Here is an 18,761-nt window from a genome sequence, read left to right on the forward strand (position 1 = left end):
TTCTTAAGTTTCCTTCGGGTATCGAACCCAGGACCTTACAATTTTTTTTTATAACACTAATAACTAAAGAAGTAAGTAGGTAATAAGGATAGGGATTAAATAAAAATAAATGTATAAGGTACTTGATGTTTTATTTATAATATTTATGCTCACAATCTAAATACAGTGTATATTTTAACTAGATACAGAAGAAATTAAACATCTGGTACTATCTAGATTAGCATTAGCACTCCACGCTTTGCATTTTTTATCTCGATACAAAAACAAGTCAAACGTGAAGTTTTATTTTACATTATTATGTTTACAATTAATTTGTATAATATTAATAACAAATTATTAACAATTCAGATAATTTAACGTAAAAGCACAAAGCGGAAAATAAAAATTGTAATGGCAATATTGAATGCCCCGGAAAAACATATTTTAGTAAAAGCATGAATTTTACAAGTAAAAATACTTAATCAAATATATATTACAATTTATTTACACACGATATTTACACTTAAATAAAAATAAAATACCCAATGTTAAGATATACAGTTGATTATATTATTTTAAATTCATATTAACTAGTGGTAAACTTTTGATATAGAAAAGATTTCCTATCCTAATGGTCGAAGATCCGAACAAAATCGACCTGCAACGGCGTGATAATAGAATGAGACCAATTTTATAATAAATTTAGTGTATTAAAAAATGTATTAAAAATGGGTTGACTGGGAAAATCCTGGACAGGATATTTTTTAATTAATTATTAAAAAATCTTTTATTTTCATCTTTTATTAATTGTTTCTTTTATAATTAATTTCTTTTATAATTATTCATCTTTTAAAAAAAAATTTTTTTTTTAAATTCATTGCAGTAATGTTTTTTTTTAATTCATTAAAAATATCCTGTCCAGGATTTTCCCAGTCAACCCATTTTTAATACATTTTTCAATACACTAAATTTATTATAAAATTGGTCTCATTCTATTATCACGCCGGTGCAGGTCGACTTATGTTCGGATCTTAGACCATATTATTAACACAAATTGTTGAAAAATGTACAAATTATCACATGACATTAAACACTGGCAAGTTTTTTGAATTTAAGGCGATGCGCTAACGTTTTTAAAACAAATATTGCGAAAGGACATGGCCTTAAATAAATAGATTTTATTTCAATCTGCCATTTTGAAAAACCGTAAATTGATTTCCCGCTCAAAAAATCCAGATTTTTTTTTATTATAATTAAGGAATAAGGCAATATTACATACGAAAGGAGATTTGAAGTTTTTTTTCAATATCTTTATTAGGAAATTTCAATTTATTTTTCTTATTTTTAAAGTATGCTTTATGGCAGTAAGAAATATGACAATTATTGCTATTTTCATCTTAATATAAATCTTTGTACGGATTGCAACTTTTTTTTCTTATATTTAAAGTATTTCTGCTTTTATTTTTATATTATGAGTGTTGCCATCAAATCTCGCTTTTAACTAACAATGTTGCCAGTTAAAGTATTTAATAAAATTTCGTATTGTCAAATCTCCCATTTATTTTAGTTTTGTGTCCATTAAAATTACTGTTAAATTTCATATTTTAGGTATTTCATGACAGTAATTTTCTTCCAATTTTTGAAGTGAAACTTCTTTACCGGGGTTGGAAAAAAAAGTAGTGTAACATATTTTCGTTACGCGTGACATTTTTCTGTTACGCGCCATCTTTTTCTCATCATATATGCATCTATATGTATAAATTATTTTTTGAAAAATAAGGTCATAAAGAAGTTTCACTTCTTACGTGTGTACACTAGTACACGCACACATTTTTGCCACATTTTTCTTTTAAATCTCCGTACGAAGGTAAGTATGGTTATTATATTATGTGGAATATTGTGAGTTTATTTGGTGAAATTGTGAGTGTATGATATATTTGTGAGTTTGTGGACAATATGAGTCTGTTTGTTATGAGTATATTTGTGGATATTCTGAGTGTGTTTATTGTAATTGTGAGGGTGTTGTGAGTGAGTTTATAGTTATTGAAATATTTTTTGTTGATATTGTGCGTGTGTGTGTTTAGTGATTATTAAAATAATTTAGTTTGTTTAGTGATATTTTGGTGTTGTGAGTGAGTTTATAGATATTGAAGGATTCTTTATTGATATTGTGCATATGTATTTGTGAGTGTGATTGGTAATACTGTGAGTTTGATATTGTGAGTGTATTGTATTTATCAGTCAAGATAAATACAATACACCCACAATATCAAATTTGCGTTTGAGTTTGCTGTAAGTTTTGGAATTTCCATATTGTGAGTTTTTGTTGATATTGTGTTTATTGTTAACATGTTTGAAGATGTTTTGTATGTATGTGTGGATTGAGGGGGATATTTTCAATATTTTCTTGATTTTTTCTTGATTTATTTTTAGCCGTTTGCTATACTTGTAGCGTGTTTGTATGTATGTTTTTAAGCAAGTCTGCACTATGGGGAGGGGGGCAGGCTGTCATCACTCTCGAGGTATGTGACGTAGTTGTCTTCAGCGTGCGGTCGGGGTGGGGGGAGGGAGGGGACGTCGTAGCCGTGCATCTGTGAATAGTAAAAAATAAATAAATAAAATGTTTAGAAATTAAAGATTTATAACGGATTTTAAACGCGATTTATTAATATTATTTTAATAAGATGATGACTATGAAACCACGGTAAAAGTGAAACTTTATTGCACTATAGACGTTTTCGTAAAAAAATTCATTAAGGGTATAAAAATCGCTTTTATCTCTACTCCGCCTCCGACCTCTTCCTTTTTGGGAAGTCAGCTAAAAAACATTTATAGCTGAAGAACATAATTATTTATTAAAAAAATGGTCATACCTGATTAACAAGGTGTTGAAAAGCAGCACTATGATGTGGGGCTCGATCTAGGTCTGCGTGTAGAGCGAAATCTGATAGTGCCTTCCATGGTGGTTGGTATGCTGTTACCTGCAATACAAGATAATATTTTTAAATAACTGAGCACTAATTATATTATCGTCATCATTAGCATTAATAACAATAGTACCTAAGGGGCTGTCCATTAATCACGTGAGGCTCGAAAGGGGGGTCCATCAAAAAATCACGAAATATCACAAGGGGGAGGAGGGGTAAAGTAATATATCACGTGTAATTATTTTTTCGACAAGCGCGCGATACTCAACCTAAAAGCGGCGTTACATGTATTTATTTTTAGTCAAACGCGTACAGCTTTTCCGCATTTCTTTCATTATTTTTATGTCATTCAAAAACAAACTGCAATCTTTCTGTCTACCTCTGAACGTTTATTATAGTAGCCTTTAATTTTCTATAATAAAATTAGATGATACTTATTCCAGTATTTTTTTATAAATAAAAAATAGATTCTTTGCAGGTCCGAAAAAATACACGTGATATAGGGGGGAGGGGGGAGGGGTAGTCTTAAACCTCACCACGTATCACCAAGGGCGAGGGGGGTCAAAAAATGCCAAAAAAAAAACATCACGTGATTAATGGATGACCCCTTACATCATATATTTTCTTGTTAAGAATTGTGTATTTGCATATTATTTATTATATTTATCGACAAAACAAATATTGTTGTCAAAATTATCATCAAAATTATGAAACTCATTTACAGGTTCATCATCAATATTAATCATACGCTCAGCGTGAGCTATCATAATCTTCACTAAATCACTTATATCGTCATCATTAGTGTCGCCTATCATTTCAACAACTTTTTGGAATCTTTGCCTGAGCACACCCCGGACACTCCATACAAAATTATCGTTTTGACAGTCACAATGTAGAGACTGCAAATGTGTGTGTTAACGCTTTATGGTTGGCACATTTGTGACTAGCGTAAAAAAAATCGCGTTTTTCTTATGAAATACATCCGTAAACAGCACAATATCTAACCATTTTCTACGAAAAACGATAATCACAAATCCAAAATAATAAAATTACTTTATGTCAATTTGATTAATGTTGTCAATCTTCGTTGCGTATCGTCCCTGTAGAAAAATACGGACCATTTTATGTCTGATCGTGCGGGGTGAGGTAAGTGTTTAATTTTGGCGGGAGGCGGAGAGTGTCCGTTCTGTAGCGTTGAGCTACTATTATGTATTCTGTGGCCTAAGTGCAAATGTGAAGTGTGCTCACAAGTGTGAATGTTCACGAGAGAAGTTTCTATAGTAGATACGTGTGTGTGTCTGTCTGTCTGTCACTCACCTCAAGCGCAAGTCCATTAGCATTGGGCGTTGGTTCATGTCGAACAGGCGAGCCAGCAACAAGTGGGACTCCCATTGACATGTACCCAAGACGACGACCTTCCTGCTTGGTGGGGAATTTACGGTTATTTCCAAATTATAAAAAAATTCTAATTTAGTTTTGAAATAAATAAATATAAATATTTTTCAGGACAATTTTCACACACGGCACGATCTGATCCCATACTAAGCTTTCGCTTGTATGGGATCAGATCGTGCCGTGTTATGTTATGGTAATTGGTAACCAGATGGCTGATAAACATACATATATAATTTTAAATAAATTCTTATATAGATAATATTAACACCCAGACACAGAGCAAACATCTATGTTCATCACACAAATATTTGCCCCGGGTGGGAATCGAACCCACGACCTCTGATTCGGAAGGCAGGGCTACTGCCAACCAAGCCAACAGGTCAGTCGAGCCAAATATTATTAGAAGGTATAATTAAATAAATTGACAATATTTAAGAGTTAAATGATAAATGAAATAAGTAAAGGAATACTATAGACATAAGACGATTGTAAGTATTGAAAAAAGTAATCACTAAGCAGCCATAACACTGCTGATAAAAGTAAACCCTAATAACTCAGAATATTAGTTAGTATTCAAAATAATCGATAATAAAAGATACTCAGGCAAAAACATGCTCAAGGCAGCTATTAAAGTTTCACTTTAATATGATTGAGTTAGTTTCTGTTATTTTTAGGAATTATAATTATAGAAAAAAGCATTGAGATAATATTAATATGGAGACGATACCGCCTACATCACTTATGTTCCACTCAACATACGTCATGTGGCGTAACTGCACTCAGTCGCTGCTCGCTCATTGGCGCGAACGTCACGCTCATTTTTTATTTGTTTTAAAGTGAAACGCATCAAATATGCCTACGTGTGTGTTACGATATTGCACAAATAATACAAAGAATACGGAAAAGTGCAAAGGAATACCTTTTCATCAGTAAGTAACTAGATAATAATTTTTAAAACTTAGTTAGAGCAAAATTTTTGGCGGGCGACATTTTGTCATAGATTAAAAATTTAAGATATGACATTGGGCATGAAATAAGTGTTGTTAGTAATATTTGCTGGCGTATACTTTTATAGTATAAAATAATAATTTTACATATTTAGAAAAGCACAGACTGGTTGTTAATTGAAAAAAGGTGAAATCATGAAATATGAAAATCAATTACTCAATCACCAATTTTTTTTGTTCATTGATTTTAATCAAGTTTTTAATTGATATTGTATAAGCTACTGACTTGAACGTATAATTGAATTATTATTTATTTATCTGCACTAATATTATAAAGAGGAAAACTTTGTTTGTTTGTTTGATTGTAATGAATAGGCTCATAAACTACTGGACCGATTTTGATGAAAGGAGAATGCCCATTTTTGGTACTGGTTTTTCTCATGCATCAAGACAACAATACTATTAAAAAAAATCTCGGCAATTTAGAGGCCTTCTTACCATCGGAAAATATATTTTGAACAGGGAATGTTTTGTAAAATCTAATAAGACATGTAATTGTTTAGATCCGTTATTATAGATTTAGTGTCCATTACCGGTTACCACGGTAACCAAGCGGTAACTTATTACATTTACTATGGTAAATAGCTAAATGTATTTATATCGATTATTGTTTTCATTGAATTACAAAAAAAATCAATTAACATAAAATCACTCTTTAAGGTATTGTTTTTACACTGTAGGTTGTTTTAACAAAGATAGTGAAGTAAAATAATATAAATATGTATATATAAAAAAAATATTATTATGACATAGCTTGGTAGGTAACCAGTTATTTCTTATTTGTTTCTTTCTTCGAATATGTAGTGAAAAAATGATTCAAACAACAACAACAACAACAACATGTAAACCGAATAAAAACTCAATTGGCATTTTTTAAGTATATATTTAGGTTTTCTTGAAATCCGTCCCGGAAGATTTCTGGTGCCTACCTACACTAGCCGATGAACAGATAGACTTTGTCTGAAAGCATAAGCTCTACGCATAGATTAAATATGTTAATCGAAAAATAACCTTTGGACGATAAAATGTTACCTAAATCACACATAAACCTAACTAAATCGGGGTTATTTAAGTTTTGAGGTTATTTCACATTTTTCTCAATATCTTGAAAACCCCTGTTTTGATCACAAAAAAATCAATTGGTAAAAATCTTTTGAATATCGAAGAACCCTCCAAAACCACTCTGGCATTGACGCAACACTGTACTGTGGTCCATACTTTCATGGGCATTCTCCTTTGGCACAGACAATCTTAAGACCCTGAGAAAGAACATAGGCTACTTTTTATTGCGAAATAATATGTACCACGGGCGAAGCCGGGGCGGACCGCTAGTTCAGAGATAAGTAATTAATATTTTTTCTATTCAAGGTTTCCATGTCTGGGCCGTGAAGAAAGGGAAAAATTATTTTTTTTTCTAAAAAAGGCTCAATTTGTAAGGAATAAAACTTCCCATAGCCCTGACTGAACCTAAAACACGAAAAAAATTAAATTATTCCATATGACGTCACTATTTACATCATCCTATATTATATGCCAGATATTGTTAGCCCCGCGTAGTAAAGTCAGTTTATACCTAAAATAAATATTAAGTAAGTACAAAGAAAATTTCAAGTCAACGTGCATGTAAGGAGTGACACCCAATAAAATAGACAGAATGAAACAAAGTGTCACCTCTATAGCGGTGAGTCAGTGACATCGCATAATCTATGACTGTCTAGCCGTCATTCGCGCGCCCCGCGCCGCCGCGCTTGGCGCACAGATTTTGTTCGTGGTGTCTGCTCCATATCAATATTATCTCAATGGAAAAAAGTAATTAATAAGAACCACCATAGCACGAATATAGTGAATACTAGCTTCCGCCGACGACTTTGTACGTGCATCCCCGTTTTTCCCCGTTCCCGCAAGAATTTCGGGAAATCCTTTCTTAGGGGACGCCTACGTTATGACATCTACCTGCATGCCAAATTTCAGCCCGATACGTCCAGTGGTTTGGGCTGTGCGTTGATAGATCACTATATCAGTCACCTTTGAGTTTTATATATATTATAGATTAGGTAAGTATTCGTGAGTTAAATTTAAAATGGAAACCAACCTTCTCTTGCTGCATCTGCATCTTCAATTGCATCGTTTTTTTCTTATCCTTGCATCTTTTGTTCTGGAACCAGACTCTAATCACACGAGGACTGAGTCCCGTCATTTCAACTAACTGTTCCTTCATTAGTGCGTCTGGTCGTGGGTTCGCTGCGTAGCATGTTCTAGAGATTTTATATGAGATATTAAATAATAAATAAAAAGATTGTTTTAAGAGACAATAAATAAATAATCTTTATTTTACAATACATACAAAAAAATCAAAATTATAAGTTAATTGAAAAATATTTGATTGTGTATTCACGAAAACCTAAAAATGAATGTTTCCTTTCAGAAAAATTTGCTATGTTCACTATTTAAACTACCTATAAAACCTACTTTTCCTGTACGACTCATCACTCATAGAAACTTTCTACCCTGTATAATACTTTAAAATTTAAATACAAGAACTGCGTATAACCTTTTTTATATGTAACTTGGAAAAGAAAAGTTAAACATTGTTATGTAATCAAAACTTTAAGGAGATTTTTATTTGGGCATAAAGAATTATAAGTGTCTATTTGTTTGTAAAACACACTTGTATGAAATTATACATTATTCTTAGTGTATGTATTTCTACACAAAATAATATTGAGTTGTGACGTGTTATATTTATTGGTGTAAGTGTAAAACTCACTTGAGTGTGTGTACTATAAAAATTAATTACCTATCCTTATTGGGTCAATAAATCTGTGTATTTTTAACTCCATATTATTTCTTGTATATAAAATAAATATGTAAATTTATGTATGTTTTTATTTCACCAACTCACCTGAGTGTATGCAGCTGTTTCTCATTAAGCACAGTCCTCACTCGAGTGGGTTTCCCGTCAGCGGCAGCACCGGCTCTTGCTCTACCGCTCTTGTGTGAACCTGACTCACTGCCTGAGTCTGTTCAATAAATATATTATTTATTTTTACATCATTTTATGTTACATAATGATACGAGCTCCTTTATGTCGACATAAAAAAGAGCGTATGTGCCGAGTACACGAGTCAGAATTGAAACTTCTTTGGCAAAATTCTAAAATTATGCTCTCGAGCTCGACGCGCCTAAAGAAGTATCATTTCAAAAATAATATAAACTGTTGGTTTGTGAGTTAATTGGTGTTGTGAGTTGGTTTTGGGGTTTTTATTATTGTTAATATAGGAGATATTAAGTAGGGAGATTTGGAGTCGAACTTTGGGCGTGAAAAATAAAATTATTATTAACACATAAATAAATATATTCCCTGACTCCTGATGGGAAAAAACCACTAACATTTTAATAATTTTAATTTCAAAGTGCAACAATGTACATAGGTACATATTTTTTTATTGAAACATTTCTATAGGTGTTACATAAGGTACGTTGTTTGGGATATGATAGCCAGAAAATCTACACTATCGCAAAATTCAATAGACTCATTTAGACGCGAATTCGTCCTTTAAACGGACAGATTGAATTCAAACTTTGTACACTTATCAATGATCGGTATACAATAATATAATAAATAATCAGTAAATAATTTACGCGTGTGTATTAAACAATATGAATTATTTCATTTCGAAAGTATAAATACAATTACCTAATTACCAAAAAATAAACATCACACACCCAATTTTATCACAATAATTTGAAAATTAAAAAACTCCATATTCAGTAAGTTAAGCCAGCTTAAATAATTTAAACATCTGACCCTCGCGAAGGGTCAGTCTGGATTAACCATTTCACACCTCTGTAATCCACGGTCAGTCATTTGTGCTTATTATAACTTGATGTATGCACTTTGAACTTAGCGGGGTTCTGTTTTGATGTGACATGTTATGCACTTGTTAATGCAACGAATTTAACTTTAAAATGAAATTGAAATGTAAGATTTTGGATATTTTATCGTTTTATTTTATGGTATTCAACTATTCACAATGAAATACTTACTAACGTTAAAATATCAATTAAATGATTTTTTATATACATATTGTATTCATATCTACTTGGATTGCGATAATAACTGCGGAAAATTAAAAAAAACCATCCCGACCCGAATTTAGACGAATTAAGCAAAACTAAAGAGTCTGTACAGAATATTTTACGACGTCCTGCGTTCGATTACCCGTAGAATTAAGAATAATAGGTTTAACGTAAATAAATCTGTTACAGATATAGAGATTCAGATCCAATATATTATGATACACTAGCTTTCCACCCGCGGCTTCGCCCGCGAAGTCAAAGAAAAAGCCGCATAGTTCCCGTTCCCGTGGGTTTTCCGGGATAAAACCTTTCCTATGTCCCGGGGTAAAAAGTAGCCTATGTCCTTTCTCGGGTCTCAAAATATCTCTATACCAAATTTCATGGAAATTGGTTCAGTAGTTAAAGCGTGATTGAGTAACAGACAGACAAACAGAGTTACTTTCGTATTTATAATATTAGTATGGATTTATCATTCCTTCAGTTTTACATACGTAACTCGCATTAAAATTTAAAACATAGTTAATATTGCGAAGGTCACAAACTAATAATTGCTTATAGATAAAAAAATAACCAGGCACTTGAGTTTTCATGCGGTCGAATTAAACGGATCGGCGGCTTTGTCGGCGTTTGTCAAAGGAACGATAACGTACAGTGCAACGCACAAGTCGTCGGAGTGATTGATAATTTTACATAATTATTATTAATAATAATTTTACATATATTTTGGAGAATTGCACTTTTTTTGGGCATTAAAGAAAATTCAATAAAGATTTATTAGTTGTATTTTTTATCCCGAGTTGGAATTATTACTGCCAGTATGCTGAATAAGTGCTTTTTCACATTTTTTATAAAGATTAGCGGCATTGTATAAAAGTTTAGGATTTTGAAGTATTTTTATTAACATTATTACAATAATGACACATTTTCTATATACCTACTGACACAAATAATTTCTATGATTATTTAATTTTGTAATAAGAGTGCCATTTCAACGTTCAGAAATATCGTTGCGTTTAGAAACCAAATCGATGTTTTTATAACTTTTCCTATATTCTAAAAATAGTCAACATTCCACGCTGTGTCCCCCAGTGTACAGTCAATCACAGTACGATTTAGCTATTATCATTGTAAACCAGAATCCGTGCTGATAAGCTGATAAGGAATTACGTGTACCTAATACTCAATATTAAATCTCAATTTCCAATATTCTGTCTTGTACCTACAGATATTTTGCCCTTATAGGAATTATTAAGCAGGCTTAATCATTTTAGTTTCAGATCAAATAATATATCTACTCTAATAACTAAAGCATACGGTATTATAAGAATAAATCATGAAATTATTTTATTGTCACCGATCCTTGATATACAAAATTTCAATTAAATCTGTCCGTTTAAAGTGAGTCAAAATCGAGTCTAAAGGAGTCGATTACATACAATTTACAAACAATATATAGGCGAATTTTCTTAATCGGTAGCGAATTTTTTATATCTTTTCGTGTTAAATTCACAAAAACAACAACAAAAACAAGGTTTTAATTGGAATAGTAACTAGGTTCACAATATTAAATCGTTCAAATAAAGTATATGGGAAATGGAAGATTGAAATTTAAATGAAATGTTTAAATGAAATGAAAGATCGTGGGATGAAATATATCTGGACTAGGATTTTTCATCATCATTATTATGTTTGACTGAGTGCAGAGTGATAATATTTAAAAAAGGAAGTATTATGAATCGATCAAAATTGTACGTGATTATACTAAAATTAAAATAATGGATGAAATAGAGAGATTAGTTATTTTCGAAGATTCATGAATTTAGTAGTATTAAATTCAATATTATCATTATTTTTATTTACGATCATAATCATAGATATTATAAGAACCATTGGTGGTCTTGTCTGATAAATCATGTCTTAGGAAATTCCCCAACCGGCAAATTGGAGTAAGAATTAAATTATTATAAAACCATTACAGTAGGTAGTAGGTAGTATATTAGACATGAATATTTCCCATTTTCATGTCTAATATACTACCTACTACCTACTGTAATGCTACTTTTTCTGGCTTTGAAATAAAACAATTTATTATTCATAAGACTATTTACTACTAGTGACTTTTCTATAGACATTTAACCAGACCATTTAAGACGTTTTACCAGACCTTATAAATGGAAATATTTTTAAACAAGTGATAACTGCGTTAAAAACAACCGACTGACTTCAAACTTGCACTTGCAAAATTTACAAATACCTACAGACAAAAATGCTCATAAAATAAAAACTACTGGGCCTATCCGAATAAAATTTTTATGGGACCAATTCGACACCATTCCGCATCGAACAAAAAAAGAATCACGTAAATCGGTTCAGAAACCTCGGAGTAATCGGTGTACATACATAAAAAAAATATATATACCGGCCGAATTGATAACCTCCTCCTTTTTTTGAAGTCGGTTAATAAAAGAAGTTTCACTTCTGACACGTGTGCTCGGCACACACTTTTTAATTAGTTGTTGTACTCACCGCTCATAGAGCCCAGTTCGTGTGGCAGATGCGAGTTGTTGTTGCTCAATGTTGTGTTGTTGTTGCTCTCCGTGTTGCTGTTGCTGCTGCCGCTTGTGTTTGCACTCTATTACAAGGAAATAGAGTTTATTTTTGTATAAATAAATTGTTGAAATGAAACTTCTTTATCGGGGTTGGAAAAAAATTTAGTGTAACATTTTTTCGTTACGCGTGATATTTTTCCGTCACGCGCCTTTCTTATCCTTACCATGCGTGATTCGACGTATTTCTGTAAAGTTGCATTTAGTATATAATTTTTTGAAAAAGAAAGGTCATAAAGAAGTTTCACTTCTTACGTGTGTACACTAATACCTACACGCACACATTTTTTTATTGTTTTGTATACCTACTGTAAAATAAAGAGTGAAGTATACTAATAATATTGTATATTCAAAAGTTGAGACGTTTGAATGAATAGATGTATGAAAGGAAAAAATGTGTGCGACGTGCGTGTGTGTCCGTGTGTACACACGTAAGAAGTGAAACTTCTTTATGAACTTATTTTTCAAAAAATAATTTACTATATGCAACTTTATACGTCGAATCACGCGTGGTATAGGGATAAGAAAAAGATGGCGCGTAACGGAAAAATGTCACACGTAACGAAAAAATGTTACACTAAATTTTTTTCCAACCCCGATAAAGAAGTTTCACTGCAAAAACATACATTAGTTATTAGATAAATGCACAGAAATGATATTAAAGTAAAACATAAGTAGTAATAATTTAGATTTTAAAGATTGTGTATGTTTGCGTGCACTAAAGGATACCTACTCGAACTCGACTACTCTAGAAGTCTGATTTTCAGAGCCATCTTTGGATCGTAGGGATGTCTGTTACTTAAACACGCTAAAATTAATTGAATTTTTCCATTGTTGAAGCTTATTAAGCAGAACACACAATCTATAAAATTTAAGTTCTGCCATGGATTAATTAAATCAAGTGGTTCCTAATAGACAGATAGACAAACATTCAATAAACAATAATGAAAATACTTACCTTTTCCAAAACATCGTGGTCTTCTCTACAATAGAGCGCGCCACCTTCTCTTAACGCGAATTCGTCGCCTGAAAAGTTAATATTAATTTGATTTAATAAATAAATTAATTTAAAACAAGAAGCAAGAGACAAAATGAAAAATATTGTTTTATAATATTGTTTTAATATTGTATAAGGCAGAATGCAATCTTTAACTGCGAAATTAAACGTCACAAAAATCTAATTTTCACGAAGTTTTATAATATTATGTGATATCCAAAATATTGTATGATGGATTTTCCAGAACTGTAGGTTTTACGACAACACTTTTTTGTATTAAATTCATGATTTGTGTGAAAAATTGAAAAAAACCAAACGTTTTTTTAGGTTACCTACTAAAAGTTATTTTAAACAAATTTTAAATATTAGCACAGCACGGGTAATCAGAGCTTATGAAAAAAAATATTTTATATAAGTAATTCTAATGTCTTATTTGAATAATTACCAGGTATTAATTGTCGTGCGCAAGCGCAACATCTAAAGCAGTCGATGTGATATATTTTCGTTTTGGCGCGCATCACGAAGTCGTTTTTGCTGAACGATGCGCCGCACTTGTCGCATTTTGTGCCGAATAACCTGCGGAAATATAAAACATATTTGAATAATAAATAACAAAAAACATAACAATTGTTTTGAGAAAAATAACATTGTATTAAAATGTATAATTCACTAAATTTGGAACGCACACATGCACACAAAAAATTGGGACAAATATAACCTATTATATGTATTATTATACTTATTTAAAAATGCCAGCGCTTATTGACGCTAAATTAGGCATAATATAGGTAACATGAAATAATAATCCCTACCTAGTACCTACTAATATTATAAATGCGAAAGTAACTCTGTATGTCTGTATGTTACGCTTTCCCGCTTAAACCTCTCAACCGATTTTGATGAAATTTGGCACAGACAATCTTTAGACTCTGATAAAGAACATAGGCTACCTTTTATTGCGAAATATGTACCACGGCCGAAGCCTGGGCGGACCGCCAGTATTATATTATACAATTTATTTAGGAAGGTATATTGGGTAGAACCTCTAAGGGTAGAACATTCCATATCGAAGCCCTCAGCTTTAAAACAACCCCGTGAAAATCCCGCAGCTTCGCTCGCGTATTTTTCACCCCTTACATTCCAATAATCTTTTATTTTTCTGTATTTTAATATATTTTTTTTATTATTATATTCCCAGTATAAATCGAGAAAAATTAAATTAATATTTCGATAATATCTTCTCTACATTTACTATACCTAAATAACTATAATATATCCATACTACCTAATATTGTAAATGCGAAAGTAACTCTGTCTGTGTCTGTCTGTCTGTTACTCAATCACGCCTTAACTACCTACTGAACCAATTTATATGAAATTTGGTATAGAGATATTTCGATATTCGAGAAAGGACATAGGATAGGTTTTATCGCGGAAATCCCACGGGAACGGGAAATATGCGGCTTTTCTCTGAAAACGCGGGCGAAGCCGCGGGCGGGTAGCTAGTTATGTTTAAGTAAGTATAAATTTTTATTATTTTCCACAACTGAATATTGTTTAAATTGAATAATTTTTAACAGTCTGGCCATACAAAATTCTAATCATTACGATTTTTAATGTACCTATTGATCGATTTTAAAGTGTTTCTAAGTCGTAATTTCTACAATTTTAAACACACAAACACATAAACCTACGATGTTTATATACAATTATATACCCTTTATAACGCATTAGGCCGATTAAACCCACCTTATATAGGGAAAGCTTTTAGCAAGATTGGGAGGGTGCAAGTGACGGTCAATAACCTGGGGGTAATGCGGGTTTCACACCCTTTGTCTGTTTTAGCGTTTTATAGTGATTGCCACGTTTTTGTTTATAGTGAAGAATTTTAAAATATCTTAATTACCTAGGTATAAGATGATATGTTTTTGATGAAAATATTCGCGAGAAACAAGACACGTTTTACTATATTTCAAACTGAACGAATTAAATTTTAACTCATATATTTAATCAGGTCTTTTTATTACCTAGGTACTTCAGTTTTTGTTGAACTAGATGCTATAGTTAGGTATCCGATTAACAATAAGAAACACAGACGTACTTAATATCTGAGATACCTAATGAAAATAAGGAATAAATCTTATTTATTCGTTTATATTGTCTCGTTTTTTACTTGGACTACGTACCTACTCATCAATGACTTTATTATGTAATTATAAAGAAATATAAATCCCAAGCGTTAGCTCATACTATTTGGTTATTTAATAATCATAGAATTAAAATTATCAAGTAATATTTCTACCCAATTCTAGATTTACGTAGTTAAGTCAATGAATTCTTTAATTTAAATAGGTATCTATATTAACAAAGTTCTTACCAACTACAATGAATGAAGAATATCACCAAAATACAACACAACAGTCAACACAAATAGCACTATTTTCGCCAACATATCTGATTACTTTGAATAAATACAGCCAACATAATGCAGCTGGCTGGACCACACACATTATAAGACGAATATACGAGATATTATTAACACAGAACATTATAATATTACCTACATATTTTATAACAATAAATATTAGATTACGGTAAGTTTTCCCGCGCTTTTGTCTGCAGAGAAGAAAAATTATGACTTGTCAATGGCGGGCATGTTTTTTTTTTAATTAGGTATAACTCATAGAACGTGGAAATGAAAGTTTTGAAGAAAGTAAGTCATATAGAATATATTTTAGTCTGAATCACATTGTTCTGTGATCTGAATCACAGATCTGAATTTATACTTATTTGAGCATTTTTTTTTTAATTATAAAAATATAGCGTTAGTGGGAATTTCGTTAATTAGGTTACGTTATTTTACTAAGGGGCGCCTAAGTATGAAAAATAGGTTTATTTTTTTATATAGCACGATAGCACGATTTTAAAAATTCGGTTAAAATGGAAAAAATTACATGACTTCCTTTTTTACCTGTGTCCAATTAATTAAATTAAATTAAAATCAATTCACCATCTCGCTAAAAACAGCAATACCATGGCCAAACGTCAGCGCGTTGAAAAAAAAACAAACGTCAATTTTCCCGCCACCCCGCCATTAGCACGTGTCAAAATATTATTTATCTGTGCCCCGGTAACTGTAGATGCGTCGGATGGTATCACATTTCGCTAATTGGTGAGCGCTATAGGGTTAGATTTAGGTTATACAGCTGGTTATATTTATATACTTATTATTAATGATGGAGAATGTTTTTGGGTTTATTATCGAGTTCTTTGATGGCTGTTTCTATTGAGCTAATTGTCAAAATTAAATTATAATAGCAGAAAACAGCAGTAGCTTGGTAAATCTATACTTATCTTTATCTGTACTAATATTATAAAGCTGAAGATATTGTTTGTTTGTTTGAGCGCGCTATACTCGGGAACTACTGGTCCGTATTAATTTTAAACAATGGTTAAAGTTGCAAGTTTTTAGTATTTTCCTTAGTACATGATAATGTGCATTAAAAGCCTTATTTACGTATCTTTTATAAAAAATATGAATCGTCAGTATTAATAAGGAATACGAACATGCAAATTATTTCTTAACACGTATTAAAATGGTGTATTTTAAATTTCGACTTGGTGGCATTGACGCGAACTTGTCAAACTGCTTTTTTAATATATTACAGACTAAAATTAATATGAGTGTAAAACACCACTCCCTTGTTGCGCAACTATTAAATATATGTTATCTTTATAGAGAAAATTAGTCCTGAATACTGTATTTCTATGATTAGCTACAGGCTTTTTGAAGTTACTGACATAGTATAAAGATAAATCTATACTAATATTATAAAGCTGAAGAGTTTGTTTGTTTGAACGAGCTAATCTCAGGAACTACGGGTCCGATTTGAAAAATTCTTTCGGTGTTGGATAGCTCATTTATCGAGGAAGGCTATAGGCTATATATATCATCACGCTAAGACCAACAGGAGCGGAGCAATGTGGGTGAAACTGCGGGAACAGCTGCTAGTCTCTTTATACTATGTTAGGTATCTACTGATATCCTCCTGGCTTATTCAAAGTGAACTTGTAGGTAAACTGTAAAATACGTACCTAAGTAGGTACGTATTCATTTTAAAGTACCTAAGTACTTTAAAATGAGGATCTACAAAGCAAAATAAACGTTAAAAATAGATTTTTGACAAATAATAGGTACTGTACTTATAACTACTTTGACAATTGACATAAATTCTCGACTTTTTACCTATAGCTAGGTATTTATATACCCACCTAATTAAATCGATAAATTAAGCAAGATATATTTTTTCCAGTTCATTTAATATCATGTTTAAACATATCAATGAAACCATCAGATAACAAGTACATTGATTGTAATCATATAGATATGATTTCATTCAATTTACAAGATAATTCAGTTTAAACTGTATTTATTAATTTATGATAAAAAAAAATTATAAGAACTTTTTCGTATAATACAGATAGGTAATGTACCCAATTATTCAAATTTTTTAATGCTTAATTATTCAAAAGTTTTTTAACGCGTATGAAGTAAACCAGCTTAATTTCATATATAATCAATTAATTAAAAAAGAAGTAGTAGGTATGTAGTATATGTTAACGAAGTAGTTACCTAATATATTATGACACTCATTGTTAATTATTCTTCTTTCTTATCTTTCAAATTTCAATAGCTCTACAATTATAATAACTAGGTATCTATATCTATACTACAATGTTGTAACGCTGCAGCTGAAAATATGTTTGTTTGTTTGCGCCTATCTCAGGAAGTATTGGTCAGATTTGAAAAATTCTTTCAGTGTTAGATAGCCCACTTATCGAGGAAGGCTATAATATGCTAAGACCAATATGAGCGAAGCAATGCCGAGCACTAGTGCATTCATAATAATAAAAAAGCTCTCGTGCATTCTAGCGTGATAACATAACAGACATACAATTATTTTACATTATAATGTCTACTACCTCTATAGGTATACTAGCTGTGCACCACCGCTTTACTCGCGAAAAATCCGCATCCAAATCCGTTGCGTAGTTTTAAGTAAGGGAAGAGACTTTGTTTTGTATTATTTTGTGACAATGTAATAATTGCTATCACTATGATATACTTAGTTTAAATTCTATAGTTTAATAAAAAACAATAATATACCTAATTAAAATTTATTATGTAATCAGTACCTACTTACCTATGGAAACTTTGCCAACATCACAAACTTTTTATTTCCGTTCTTTACTTACGGAAAGAACAATTCTAAGTCTTACATTATAAATATAATATTTAATTACTTGCATTAATTGATGTATCCTTCCTTTCCGATTTCCGAACGGTAGAAAAACATTTTAATATAAAATACTAATGTTTCGGATGTTTAGACGAACGGACATACGATACTTGAGGTAATGTAAACACACGGATTTCCTTACTAAAGGGTTGAGTTGTTTTGATTTCTTTGCCTATTATATTTTTGTATCATTTGCAAATAATAAAAATAAAACTTTTATACAAAACACCGTTATATAGGTATAGAAAATGCTGCTTTTAAATAAAATTATAAGTAGGTACTAGGTAGGTAATATAAACTTACTAAGACAAGTCTTATAAATTTGCAAAATTAAAGATTTTTCATTTTCAATATAGGAAGATTTAAAAACATTTGAAATGAAATCTAGTTGAAAAAATAATTACTTGAGTTTTCTGCACCTAGGTATGTGGAAAATAACTATACTTTTTCTGCAAGTGTAGTCTGTAAAG

The 18,761-nt window shown here is 31.2% G+C and overlaps 1 protein-coding gene across 2 annotated transcripts in view; it reads right to left on the reverse strand.

Annotated features, from left to right (window-relative positions):
* Window positions 1–2,409: 2,409 nt before the first annotated feature.
* The window catches only part of LOC123703314 (insulin gene enhancer protein ISL-1), a 61,284-nt gene continuing 44,932 nt past the window's right edge, over window positions 2,410–18,761 (reverse strand). Inside the window, exons 3-10 of one of the 2 annotated variants that reach the window (XM_045651272.1) lie at window positions 13,437–13,567; window positions 12,953–13,020; window positions 11,915–12,020; window positions 8,211–8,328; window positions 7,401–7,563; window positions 4,224–4,325; window positions 2,853–2,960; window positions 2,410–2,570 (exon numbers count right to left, since the gene is read on the reverse strand). In XM_045651272.1, coding sequence (XP_045507228.1) covers window positions 2,466–2,570; window positions 2,853–2,960; window positions 4,224–4,325; window positions 7,401–7,563; window positions 8,211–8,328; window positions 11,915–12,020; window positions 12,953–13,020; window positions 13,437–13,567 — 901 coding nt within the window. In that variant the 3' untranslated portion in view covers window positions 2,410–2,465. Of the gene's footprint in view, window positions 2,571–2,852; window positions 2,961–4,223; window positions 4,329–7,400; window positions 7,564–8,210; window positions 8,329–11,914; window positions 12,021–12,952; window positions 13,021–13,436; window positions 13,568–18,761 lie in introns of both variants that reach the window. The other variant, XM_045651271.1, reaches the window with a different exon arrangement.

Source organism: Colias croceus, chromosome 25, assembly GCF_905220415.1.
Source record: "Colias croceus chromosome 25, ilColCroc2.1".
In the NCBI taxonomy this organism is placed as follows: domain Eukaryota; kingdom Metazoa; phylum Arthropoda; class Insecta; order Lepidoptera; family Pieridae; genus Colias; species Colias croceus.